Raw genomic sequence first — 13,124 nt, forward strand, 5'->3', positions numbered from 1 at the left:
TAGCTAACCGAATCCAGACGCTTATCAAAAAAATAATCCATCATGACCAAGTGGGCTTCATCCCAGGGATGCAGGGATGGTTCAACATACGCAAATCAATAAATGCAATTCACCACATAAACAGAAGCAAAAACAAAGACCACATGATTCTCTCAATAGATGCAGAAAAAGCTTTTGACAAAATTCAACACCCTTTCATGATACGAACACTCAAGAAAATAGGCACAGAAGGGACATACCTAAAAATGATACAAGCCATTTATGACAGACCCATATCCAACATCATACTGAATGGGGAAAAACTGAAATCATTCTGACTTAGAACTGGAACCAGACAAGGCTGCCCACTATCTCCACTTCTATTCAACATAGTACTGGAAGTCCTGGCTACAGCAATCACACAAAAAAGTGGAATTAAAGGTATCCAAATAGGGGCAGAAGAGATCAAACTTTCACTGTTTGCTGATGATATGATATTATATTTAGAAAACCCCAAAGATTCAACCAGGAAACTCCTGGAACTGATAAATGAATTTAGCAAAGTCTCAGGATACAAAATCAATACACAGAAATCAGAGGCATTCGTATATGCCAGCAACAATCAAATCGAGAACCAAATTAAAGACTCAATACTCTTCACAATAGCAACAAAGAAATTAAAGTACCTAGGAATATACTGAGCGAAGGAGGTAAAAGACCTCTCCAGGGAAAACTATGAAACACTGAGGAAGGAAATAGCAGAGGATGTAAACAGATGGAAATCCATTCCATGCTTGTGGATCGGCAGACTCAATATCATTAAAATGTCTATACTACCCAAACTGATCTACAGATTCAATGCAATACCTATTAAAATCCCATCAGCATTCTTCACAGATATAGAAAAAATAATTTTACGTTTTGTATGGAACCAAAGAAGACCCCGAATATCAAGAGCAATTCTAGGCAACAAAAACAAATTGGGAGGTATTAATATGCCAGATATCAAACTATACCACAAAGCTGTTGTAATTAAAACAATCTGGTATTGGCACAAAAATAGGATTATTGACCAGTGGAATAGATGTGAGAATCCTGATATAAAACCATCCTCATATAGCCATCTAATCTTTGACAAAGCAGACAAAAACATAAGCTGGGGAAAATAATCCCTTTTCAATAAATGGTGCTGGGAAAACTGGATAGCCACTTGTAGAAGGTTAAAACAGGACCCACACCTTTCACCTCTCACAAAAATCAACTCACGCTGGATGACAGACTTAAATCTCAGGTATGAAACCATTAGAATTCCAGAGGAAAATGTTGGAAACACTCTCCTAGACATCGGCCTAGGCAAAGAGTTTATGAAGAAATCCCCAAAGGCAATCAAAGCAGCAACAAAAATAAATAAATGAGACATGATGAAACTACAAAGCTTCTGCACAGCCAAAGAAACAGTCACGAAAGTAAACAGACAACCTACAGAATGGGAGAAAATTTTTGCATCCTACGTATCCAATAAAGGGCTGATAACTAGAATATACTTAGAACTCATGAAAATCAGCAAGAAAAAATCAAATAACCCTATTAAAAAGTGGGCAAAGGACTTGAACAGAAACTTTTCTAAAGAAGACAGAAGAATGGCCAAAAAACATATGAAAAAAATGCTCACCATCCCTAATCATCAGGGAAATGCAAATCAAAACTACAATGAGATATCACTTAACTCCAGTGAGAATGGCCTTTATCAAAAAGTCTCCAAATAACAAATGCTGGCGTGGATGTGGAGATAGAGGAACACTCCTACACTGCTGGTGGGACTGCAAACTAGTTCAACCTCTGTGGAAAGCAATATGGAGATACCTTAAAGCGATACAAGTGAATCTACCATTTGATCCAGCAATCCCATTGCTGGGCATCTACCCAAATGATCCAGTGACACTCTACAAAAAAGACACCTGCACTCGAATGTTTATAGCAGCACAATTCATAATTGCAAGGCTGTGGAAACAGCCCAAGTGCCCATCAATCCAAGAATGGATTAATAAAATGTGGTATATGTATACCATGGAGTACTATTCAGCTCTAAGAAACAATGGTGATATAGCACATCTTATATTTTCCTGGTTAGAGCTGGAACCCATATTACTAAGTGAAGTATCCCAAGAATGGAAAAACAAGCACCAGATATATTCTCCAGTAAACTGGTATTAACTGAGTAGCACCTAAGTGGACACATAGGTACTACAGTAATAGGGTATTGGGGAGGGGGGAGGGGGGGCGGGTATATACATACATAATGAGTGATATGCGCACCATCTGAGGGATGGTCATTCTGGAGACTCAGACTTGTGGGGGGAGGGGGGAAGGGCATTTATTGAAACCTTAAAATCTGTACCCCCAGAATATGCCAAAATAAAAAAAAAAATAAAAATAAAAAAATGAAAAAAAACGTTGTTAATTTTGATAAAGTCCAATTTAGTTATTTTTTTTCTTTTACAGGTTTTGCTTTTAGTGCCATGTTTAGAACTTTTCACCAAGCCCTAGTTCTTAAACATTTTCTCTCATTTTCTGTTCTAGAAGTTGTATGGTTATATGTTTTACATTTAAATGCGTAACCATTTTGACATAAATTTGTATAAGCTATCAAGTTTACAATGAGGTTCATTTTTTTTTTTTTTTGCCTATGGACGTACAATTGTTCCAACACTGTTAATTAAAAATTCTATCCCTCCTTCATTAAACTGATTTCCACTCTGTCAAAAGTTAAATTGGACCCAGATTAGCCAAAACTATCTTGAAAAGGAACAAAGTAGGAAGACTCACATTTCTTGATTTCAAAACTTATTACAAAGCAACTGTAGTTAAGACAGCATAGTACACAAGAACAGAAGTATAAATCAATGAGATAGAATTGAGAGTCTGGAAATAAACTCAGATCTCCATGGGCGACTGATTTTAATAAGGATTTCAAGAGCATCCAAAGGGGGACAGAATAATCTTTTCAACAATGGTTCTGGGACAATGGGATAGGCACATGTAAAAAAGTGAAATTGGACCCTACCTCACACCAATATCAAAATTAACTCAAAATGGATAAAGGACCTAATTATAAGTGCTATTACTATAAAACTCCTAGAAGAAAACATACCTTTTCCTTCTCAAAAGGAAAAATCAGGCCGGGCGCGGTGGCTCACGCCTGTAATCCTAGCTCTCTGGGAGGCCGAGGCGGGCGGATTGCTCGAGGTCAGGAGTTCGAAACCAGCCTGAGCAAGAGCGAGACCCCGTCTCTACTATAAATAGAAAGAAACTAATTGGCCAACTAATATATATAGAAAAAATTAGCCGGGCATGGTGGCTCATGCCTGTAGTCCCAGCTACTTGGGAGGCTGAGACAGAAGGATCGCTTGAGCCCAGGAGTTTGAGGTTGTTGTGAGCTAGGCTGACGCCACGGCACTCACTCTAGCCTAGGCAACAAAGCGAGACTCTGTCTCAAAAAAAAAAAAAGGAAAAATCATGTTGACATTTCAGAATTTTAAAATCAAGCCCAGAGGAATGGTGTTACTCGGGACATTGCATAAGTCCAGCTTCCCATAGGTGAGGGATTAATTTAGTGTTCTAATTAGCCTAATTAGAAAATAAAGAGACACAAATTTAAATAACAGCGAGAAAATATTTTTTCACCCATTTTTTTAATCAAAATTATTTAAAAATCAATATAGTAAAATGCTCATGGGAGTATAGGATATTCACATACTCTGTGAGAACATGATTTGGTATAGCTTTTTGACTAAAATGTCTGCAATATTTATGAAACTTTAAACTATTTACATCCTTTTCACAATGTTCACATTGCTATATCTTTCTTAGAAAACATACACATTTGCATAAGCATTCACATTCAAAGATGTTGATTTTAGTTTCATTAATCATAACAAATGGAGAGCAACTTGTGTGTTCATCAGGAGAAGAATAGTGTGATTAATTATGGCACATGAATGCTTTAAGATTCTAGAGAGTGGTTGCAAAATCAAGGTAGATATATACATGCTGTCATGATAAGATCCTACGTTCATTTTATTAAGTGGTAAAGGCAAGTAGCATGTCAATATATACAGCATTACACATATCTGTTAAAGTAACCAATATACAAGTATTTTATAGCACATCTCTGTCTGAAAAAGCCTAAAACAAGCTTTAAAATAATACACATCAGATTAAAAATTGCGGCAACCTCTAAGGAGGAAGCTGAATTATGGGAAAATTTTGAAAAGAGAGGAATTATTATATATCTATATTTTTATGGTTTTTGCAACAGAAATACATGCACATGTATGTTTTTCAATTAAACTATTTAAATAAGCCTAACAGCAAAAATAGTAGCTGTGTATTAGTTAGTTCAAGTGACCGGTAGCTGATGCAACAGACAAATACTGAAATTTGAATGGCTTGACACATCAAAAGTTTATTTTTTGTGTACATAAATTCTGATGCAGTTTGACAAGGGCTCACTGTTCTCAGGTGACCCAGAGATACAGGATGCTTTGAGATTGTAGTTCTGTCATCTCAACAGGGAACTGCCATGTTTGCTGTTGAATGGAGGGAGAAAGCATGGAAATGATGTACCGGCTCTCAAATGCCTGGATATGACAAACAACGCTTCTGCTCGTATATCAGTGGCAAGGAAAAGTCACAAGACCCTTGCTGATTACAAGGGGACCATACCGTTTCCATGTGCCCAGAATGGAGAGAAAGAGACGATGTGGATGAGTACTGTAGTCCCTCCCAGAAACTGTAACATAGCAGGTGCTCAACAAAAATTAACTACTATAATTGATGACAATAACTATTCATTTTAGAAGGTGCTTTATGAGAAGGTAAAATTTGCCTTGAAATTCTCCAATGTTTTGAAGTACCTGCTACATGACCCGTGCTTTCTAATATACGATCACAACTGTCAGGAGATCCTGTACTTCCCAGCAGGAAGGCTCATCAGGGAGGCTTCCCTTTCTAATACCCTCTAAATCATTAATAAACTGAGAATTTGCTACTTCCTTTTGCTCCGTGGTAAAGATCTTAACCTGTGAGTTCCTGCTACGCTGCTGCTACCAGAACACCTGTGCAGGTGCCTTTAGCCACACTGAAAGCCAGTGTTTTCCCGTGGAGCAGGTGCCAGACAGGAGACAGTGGAGGGCTGGTTAATTATTATTGTTTTGTTTTTTTTTTTCAAATTCGAGCTAGCATGTCTACCAAGGAACCATTTCTCACCTCCTGGGAGACTCCAGGGTTTTAGTTCAGCCTAGGTACATGTTTGCCTCACAGTGATTTCCATGGTCTCTCCTCATTTCTGGATTATGACACTTTGGTTTTGACCCCCAAAGCAAGCTCATTCATTTGCACATTCGTTCAGTGGCCAGTTTCAAATAACACTCTCCATCAAAATCCCTATGGCAAATATCAGGGTGGCCTCTCTCCAACTTTACGTCTGAAGAATGAGTATGCACTAAATCACACGCCGCTCACCACCCATTTGGAGAAGCGTGCGTGTACTTGGGGTTGCAGACAGGATGACTGGGTGTCTAAACGTCTCTGTCCAAAGTGAACCTTTAAGTTGAAGGGGCTGTGGCTATCACAGAGGCTCCAGGGGGCGCTGTGGGAGAGCCAGGGGGCTTCTGCAGGGGCTAGGGATGCTCTGTGTCACAGGGAGGACAGTGATTCTGTGCAGCCTCCAGAGGAGGCAGCGGGGAAGAGCTGGCAGCAGCCCAGGTTCCACAGTCAGGAAGGAGGCCACATGGGAGCCACCAGGGGAGGGGCTCTGTGATGTGGGAAAGTGCTAGGGCAGGACAGAAAGGCCCCCATATGAGCAGTCAGCTCTCAAAGAACCCGAGGGCACAGGCAGGAGGACCCTAGGTTAAGCAAGGCCGCAGACTATCCCCAGATTGCATTTCATTATCATCATCGCCTTCCTTTGTTAGGCCTGCTTTCAGTAGCACAGCCACACGGTCCTTCTTTTTGTCACCTGAGAGACATCAGGGAGTACTGAGAAGAGAAATGAACTCAGAGACAGAGCTCTACCTAAGGCTGGGAGGAGTGAGAACAGTGTGGGCTGAAGATGAATTCAGAGCAGACTTGTCATTCACTAGGCATATGATCTTGGGAAAGTGACTCAGCAATGTGAGCCTCAGGTTCTTCGTCTGTAACGTGGATTTAAGTAGTGTCTTGTAGGAATGTTGGGATGTAGGAAATGTACTAAAACACCTGGCACAGTGCCTGGCGTACATGGCAACTTTAACCACTGTCAATTCTTTCTAATATGATTTTTGACCCTGGACCCACTGTGTCCTCCAGAAAATACTTTTGTCCTCCAGGTCATTTCAGAGAATTCGCAGCTGAATAAAAACCTGAACCGAAAATCACACAAAAATGCTGCCCAGTAAATGTTCCACGAGGATTTATTATTTCAGTAAGTAAGTGTCTGGGAGTCTTCCCCAGTTAGGTGCATCTAACGTGAATATCCTAATATTACATGGAGTTAAGGCCCAACTACTTTCCTTCCTCCCAGCTTCTCTTCCATCTAAACCACTATTTTCATTCATTTCATCACCACCCCAAATCTAGATCTTGCTTACAGTTGTCCAACTTACACTACAAACGACCTAATTAAAATTCAGTTTTAATAGGGTCAGCTCTGGTTCTCCCGGGGGTGGGGGGAGGGGGCAGATGAATACCTGGCCAGTGGCTTCTGGGCCTTACTTCATGGGAGAGTCACCCTTATCCCGCAGGGACTACCTGCAGACAACGGGAGTCAATCACCTGGTTCCTGTACTGTGCTCAGCCACAGTGGGCTAAGAGCATGGGACGCCTTCCACTTCTGCCCCAGGGGGAGATTCCTCTCTCCTTTTCTCATCATCCAGAAGGAACTGCTCAGGGCAGTTCTCCCTTCCAGGTTTTGACATCAGCCCTAAGTGACAAGTCACATGGTCTGAGAGTCCGGCCCTGCCACCACCCAGCTTCATTAAAACCAACTCCCACAGAAGGAACTGCAGTTTCCCAAAGCCCCAAACCGCCCTGGCTCAGGGCACCCACACCCCACTGCTCTCACCAGAAGCACCACCCTTCAACCCTTCCGTCACTTGTTCTTTAGGACTTAGAGGGCATCTCGCCACCTTAATTATATGACTGCAGCTCCTAGACTCTCTCATTCTATGGGCAGGGGCGGGTCTGGCTCACCCTAGTGTCTCCGTTAACCCAGGGCCTTCCAAAGAGCAGGTGCTCAATGGATACTTGGGGAACCAATGTGCCAGGGAGCAGGGGCTCTTATTTATTGAGATTAAATTTCTCCTACATTCTGAAATAAGACAAGAAAATTCACATACATGCATACATTTTAATTTCATAGAAAAACACATGAAAAGGAATAAGCTGCCAAGAAATAACTGTCTTTAAATTTTATTGCTCTATTTCATAGCTCCATATATTTAAATGCAACATTCTTTCACATTTCTAAGAAAATTCCTATTGCAATGAAAATTCCAATTCCACCTTGTTCCAAGCAACAACATGAAATGGAAGGTTTCCTCGTTCGTTTTACAAAACAGTGAACTCTTACATTTGATAAAATTACATGTGTGGTCAATATCATTCACCAACTTAGGTGGTGAAGCTAACTAAATCTTCAATGAAAAAGAACAAATTTTTTAAAATGCCAAAAGGAAAACAAACGTCAATTTCTAAGTCACCCAAATGTAACAGGAGCACAAAATGTTATGCTCTGGTGGTTTCCCCAAGCTACTCGGACCCTCCACTACTTAAAACACTGCCTGCTCTCTTCAAACACAGAGTAGAGAGAGGACTCATTTCTCATGGGGCAGGAGGAGCTGCTGGAAGGGGACGCGGATGTGCACTGGCCCTGGGCCCTCCCCCCATAGCTGGCTGCAACTCTTGCTCACGCCCCCTCTTCCTCATCTCTCACAGACTCTTCATACAGGAGTGGGAAGGATCTGTGATCGCTCCGATTGACCTTGAGCACATACTCCAGGACTTTCATCTTGCTGGTTTCCGCATGGGCCCTTGGACCCCACAGGAACTCATAACATGCAGGATCGCTGTCGGGCACCTGCCGGTATTCCAGGTACCCTTCCTGCACCCAATCCTGGGTGATGAGCTTCCGGGGCTCCCCGTAGATATAATGCTCACTCCCAGCATGCACCCCCATCCCGCCCAGGGCTTCCCAGATGACCTCCTCCGGGGCGCAGTCGCCCTCGAAGAGGATCAAACCCAGCATGATGATCAGGAGACCGGACTTAGGAAAACGCTGGTCATCATTCAGCTCCTCATAGTAGGTGAGGCCCAGGGTGGTGACGAGAACATAGGAGTGGCCGGCAGGATCCACTTCCTTCACATCCACGCCAAAGACCATCTGCATGCACTCGGACGCTTTCATAAAGATCTCAGGGAAGTGATCTTGGTAATCATTGAGGACAATATTCAGCATTTCTGCCTTGGTGATCGGATCCTTGAAGCGATACTTGAGGAGCAGGAAATGAACCAAATCAGACATCCTCTCTTCTAGTGCCTCTTGCAGCACGGACGCCGGGTCTGATGGATCCTCAGGAGTACTCTGCCCCTCCTCTTCTTCGCTGCTGGATCCCTCATCGGAGTGGTGCTCTGGACTGGAGGCCGGGTCCGATGGATCCTCAGGAGTGCTCGGCCCCTCCTCTTCTTCGCTGCCGGATTCCTCATCGGAGTGGTGCTCTGGACTGGAGGCCGGGTCCGATGGATCCTCAGGAGTGCTCGGCCCCTCCTCTTCTTCCCTGCCGGATTCCTCATCGGAGTGGTGCTCTGGACTGGAGGCCGGGTCTGATGGATCCTCAGGAGTGCTCGGCCCCTCCTCTTCTTCGATGCTGGATCCCTCATCGGAGTGGTGCTCTGGACTGGAGGCCGAGTCTTCTGGATCCTTGTAAGTGCTTGGCCCCTCCTCTTCTTCACTGCTGGATCCCTCATCGGAGTGGTGCTCTGGACTGGAGGCCGGGTCCGATGGATCCTCAGGAGTGCTCGGCCCCTCCTCTTCTTCGATGCTGGATCCCTCATCGGAGTGGTGCTCTGGACTGGAGGCCGAGTCTTCTGGATCCTTGTAAGTGCTTGGCCCCTCCTCTGCTTCACTGCCGGATCCCTCATCCGAGTCGTACTCTGGACTGGAGGCCAGGCTAGTGGGGGAGGACGAGTCTCCCTCAGGACTCCCGGGAGGACTCGGTGTTTCAGCAGCACCAGCCTCCTCCAGGATGCTGGGGATCACAGTAGAGGAGGTAGCCACCTCCTCCTCCTGAGCCCCGGGAGCTTGTGCACCTACCAGGCCCTGAGCCACCCTTTGGGCCTGAAGGCCTTTCTCAAGACTGCCGCACTGATTTCTTTGATCATCGTGGTGGTGAGGCATGATGGCTCTGGTCAGGTACAGCACACAGGAGTGTGGGCAGGAGATGGGTGATGGAGACACACAGGCCTGAGAAGAGAGGGGGCATGTCAGCGGCCTCAGTGAGAACCACACCCTGGGGACTCTAACAAAGGCCAGTCTACAAGCCTTCTCCTTAGGTGATGCTCTGGGGCCTCCCAGGGCTCCTCTCCTGGTCGGCTTGTCTCCTGAACGTCTCAATGAGGAAGCAATATGGCTCCCAGAGGGCAGCAGGCCGGCAGAGCACGAGGCTCCAGGGCTGACAGTGGGTGGGTGATGGGGTCAGGCACTATTGGGTCCCCTGTGTCCTGGGAAAGGCAGGGCCTCTGGCACACATTCAGGGTGTGCGCCTCTCACCTTGACTCCTGACACTGCCTGGGCCTCGGTGACCTGCTACACTGCTCGGTGACCTGAGGACACTGCCTCAGCCCAAGGTCTCACTGTGGGCTCCTGAAGCCCATGTAAGAGGAAGTGAGTGGCCCAGAGGCTGCAGATACACACACAGTCCTGGTTCCCTCAGTGCTGTCAGGAGCTTAGGCTGGGCTCTCTCGGGTCCCCACTGTCCTGGGGTACATGGGCCCTTTTGTGCTGACTCAGTTTTCTCATCTGTTGCCTCGAGGCCCCTAGACCCCCACCCCTCTAGTGGCCTGCAAACTCTCAGAACAGGAGCTCACATCCCTGATACGGAGCAGAAGGCAGTGAGTGGGCCCCACATCTGGCCACGGCTGCCCAGGGCCTCTGAGACAAGACAGCAGGTGGTGGCCAGATTCAGTGGGGTCCGTATGTCCTCGGGGAGGAAACTGCTTGGTCCTCACCTTGCTGCCTGCCAGGGACTGGGACCCTCCCTCTGCTGACCTGTGTGTAGCCCCCTCAGACCAAGGCCTTCACCTCCCTGACAGATGATCCAGATATGAGAGAGGGGACCTCAGCCTGATAGCTTTGTGCAGGGTTTCCAGGGCTGTCAGCAGGGCCAGGGCATATTTCTGTAGAGCTCCTGGCAGTGTTCTAGGCTGGGGTTAACTTCAGTCCTCACTGGCTAGGGTGCACACATGGGGCCTTGTAGATCCTGGGACTCCTCCCTCTGCTGACAGTCCTTGTCCCTCTGACCCAGGCTGTCACCTCCCTGAGACCCAGGAGACAGGAGGGAGGGTGCAGCACACAAGGACACCCTGTGTGAGGTTTCCCAGGCTCACAGAAAAAGTGGGTTTCCGGGGGGACGGGCCTCGTCTGTCGACAGTGTCCTCAAGGTACTCATATTTACCCCTCACAGGGACTGGACCTTTTCCCATCGGCTGACCTGCAGATGCATCTTGCAGACCAAGGCCACCATCTCCCTGAGAACCCAAGGAGGAAGTGTGGGGCCACGTCTCTCCCCCACAGTCCTGCCCCGGGCCTCCCAGGGCAGAGAGCAGGGGCAGGTTTTCCATGTCTGGGATGGGGGACCGCCGAGTCCTCGCTCTGGACCCTGGGACTGCTCCCTCTGCTGAACTGAGGCCCCACACCTCTGACCAAGGCCGTGCCCTCCCTGACACCACGAAGGCAGAAGCAAAGACACACCGCATCTGGCCACGCTGCCCAGGGCCTCCCAGTGCTGAGGTCCCCCTCTGTACTGGGGGATAAGGTCCTCATTGTCCTCCCTCTGCCTCCTCCCATTGTCCCCTGGCAGGGCCTGGGTCCCCACCCCTGCATCCTAACCCATCAGATTCCCAAGGCTGAATTCGGGAGGCATCTCAGTCTAAAGTCTGTTCAAGGCCTCCCAGGGTCACAGAAGGGACAGGGGTGATTCTATGGGGTCCTCAGTATTGCCTGGGTGCCCCTACACCAGGGCTTCCCCAGACTGACAGCACGGACAGAGCTGGATTATTCGGGGCCCCTCAACCTGCGTGGGGGCCCCCTCAGTCCACCCTCAGCATCTCACCTTGACTTCTAACAGAGCCTGGGCCCTCTCCCCTCAGCTGACCTGGAGTCTCTACCTCAGACCAAGGTCCTTGCCGCTATCAACCCCCTGGAAGGAAGTCGGTGGACGTCACATCTGGCCCCCCTCATCACCCGGGGCTTCCCAGGGCTGACAGCAGGGACAAGGATGGACTGTGGGGCCCCCTATAGGGGTGTAAGGGGGGGCTCTCTGTCCTCCCTTAGGGCAAGACCTTTATGCTGCTGAGTCAGACACCGGTGACACCAGGCTCCGACTCCCAGAGTCCCATAAATCCTAAGGGAGAGGGGCTCAGCCTGACACGTCTGTGCCGCGGTGGTCCACCGCTGGTAGCAGGGGCACAGCTGGAGTATTTGGGGACCCTCTACCTGGGGCGGGGTCCACTCAGTCCACCCTCATCATCTCACCTCACTCCTAACAAAGGCTGGGCCCTCTCCCCTCCGCCAACCTAAAGTCCGAATCTCAGACCAACAACCTTCACCTCCCTCAGGCCCCCCAGTCGGACGTCGGTGGATGTCAGATCCCGCCCCACCCCAACAATCGGGGCTTCCCAGGGCTGACAGTAGAGGTCGAGATGGATTATTTGGGCCCCTCTACATTGGGGTCGGGCCTCCTCAGCCCACCCTCGTCATCTCACCTCACTCCTAACACAGCCTGGGCCTTCTCCTCCCGGTCTACCGGAAGTCTGGACCTCAAAGGCCCTCGCCTCAGTCAGCCCCCTGGCGGACGTCGGTGTATGTCACATCCGGGCCCATACCAGGGGCTTCCCAGGGCTGACAGCCAGGCAAGGATGGACTGTGGGGCCCCCTATCGGGATGTGGCCCAGCCTGGATCCCCCCTCTATGGACCGTAGTCGGCCTGGGTCACACCAGGCTCTGACCCCCAGAGTCCTCTGAGGAATAAGCTGGGGGAGGGGCTCAGCCTGAGGCGTCTGTCGCGGGGGTGGTCCACCGCTGACAGCAGGCGGGGAGCTGGATTATTTGGGGACCCTCTACCTGGGGTGGGGCCTCCTCAGTCCTCCCTCAGCGTCTCACCTCTCTCCTAACAGAACCTCGGCCCTCTCACCTCTGAGCACCTGAAGTCTGGATCTCACACCAAAGGCCTCGCCTCTGTCATCCCCCCAGGCGGAAGTCGGTGGACGTCACATCCTGGGCCCGATATAATGGGTTTCCCAGGGCTGACAGCAGGGGTGGAACGGGATTGGTGGTGGGAGGCCTCAGTCTCCCTCAGGGTCCCGCCCCTGATGCCTGGCAGGGCCGGGGCCCCGCCCTCTCTGGACCTGACAGGGCCTCGGGTCTCACGAGGCTCTGACTCCCGGAGTCACCTGAGGTGGCCGTTGGGGGCAGTGGTCAGGCGGGGGACATGCCGGGTGTCCCAGGGCTGCCAGCAGGAGCCGAGCAGGACCCTGTGGGCCCTCTCTGTGGGGCGTGTGGACCCTCTGTCCTCACTCCTGAGGGTCCTCATCGTGGTTTCCTGCTCTTTGATTAAGTGCCCGGCGAGCGGTCCCTGTCCCCGCCACCCCTGAGCATGGGCTCAGCTGCAGCCCTTGCCGAGAATGTCTGCGGGTCCCAGGCCGGATGTCGGGTGGGGGCTGCAGCGCCCGGGATTGCAGTGGCCTGTGGGACAAGACGGGCAAGACAGGCTCTCTTCCCAGACTGCACTGTAGACTTTGGTTCGTTTGTTTATTTATTTGTTTGTTTGTTTCAGAGTATTATGGGGATACAGACATTTTGCTTACATGAATGGTGGCCCATGTGTCATTGC

The 13,124-nt window shown here is 48.7% G+C and overlaps 1 protein-coding gene across 1 annotated transcript; it reads right to left on the reverse strand.

The window, feature by feature from the left end:
• Window positions 1-7,381: 7,381 nt before the first annotated feature.
• On the reverse strand, window positions 7,382-12,497 carry LOC142865863 (uncharacterized). Its single transcript, XM_075999337.1, has 2 exons — window positions 12,426-12,497; window positions 7,382-9,478 (listed from the first exon to the last, which is right to left on the reverse strand). The coding sequence occupies exon 2, from the start codon at window positions 9,410-9,412 to the stop codon at window positions 7,925-7,927; it is 1,488 nt and encodes a 495-aa protein (XP_075855452.1). The 5' UTR covers window positions 9,413-9,478; window positions 12,426-12,497; the 3' UTR covers window positions 7,382-7,924.
• Window positions 12,498-13,124: the final 627 nt, after the last annotated feature.

This window comes from Microcebus murinus, chromosome X (assembly GCF_040939455.1).
Source record: "Microcebus murinus isolate Inina chromosome X, M.murinus_Inina_mat1.0, whole genome shotgun sequence".
Lineage (NCBI taxonomy): Eukaryota > Metazoa > Chordata > Mammalia > Primates > Cheirogaleidae > Microcebus > Microcebus murinus.

Bases quoted from the DNA above. Each gene is read 5' to 3' on its own strand.
- LOC142865863 (XM_075999337.1), bottom strand. From the start codon at position 9,412: ATGCCTCACCACCACGATGATCAAAGAAATCAGTGCGGCAGTCTTGAG.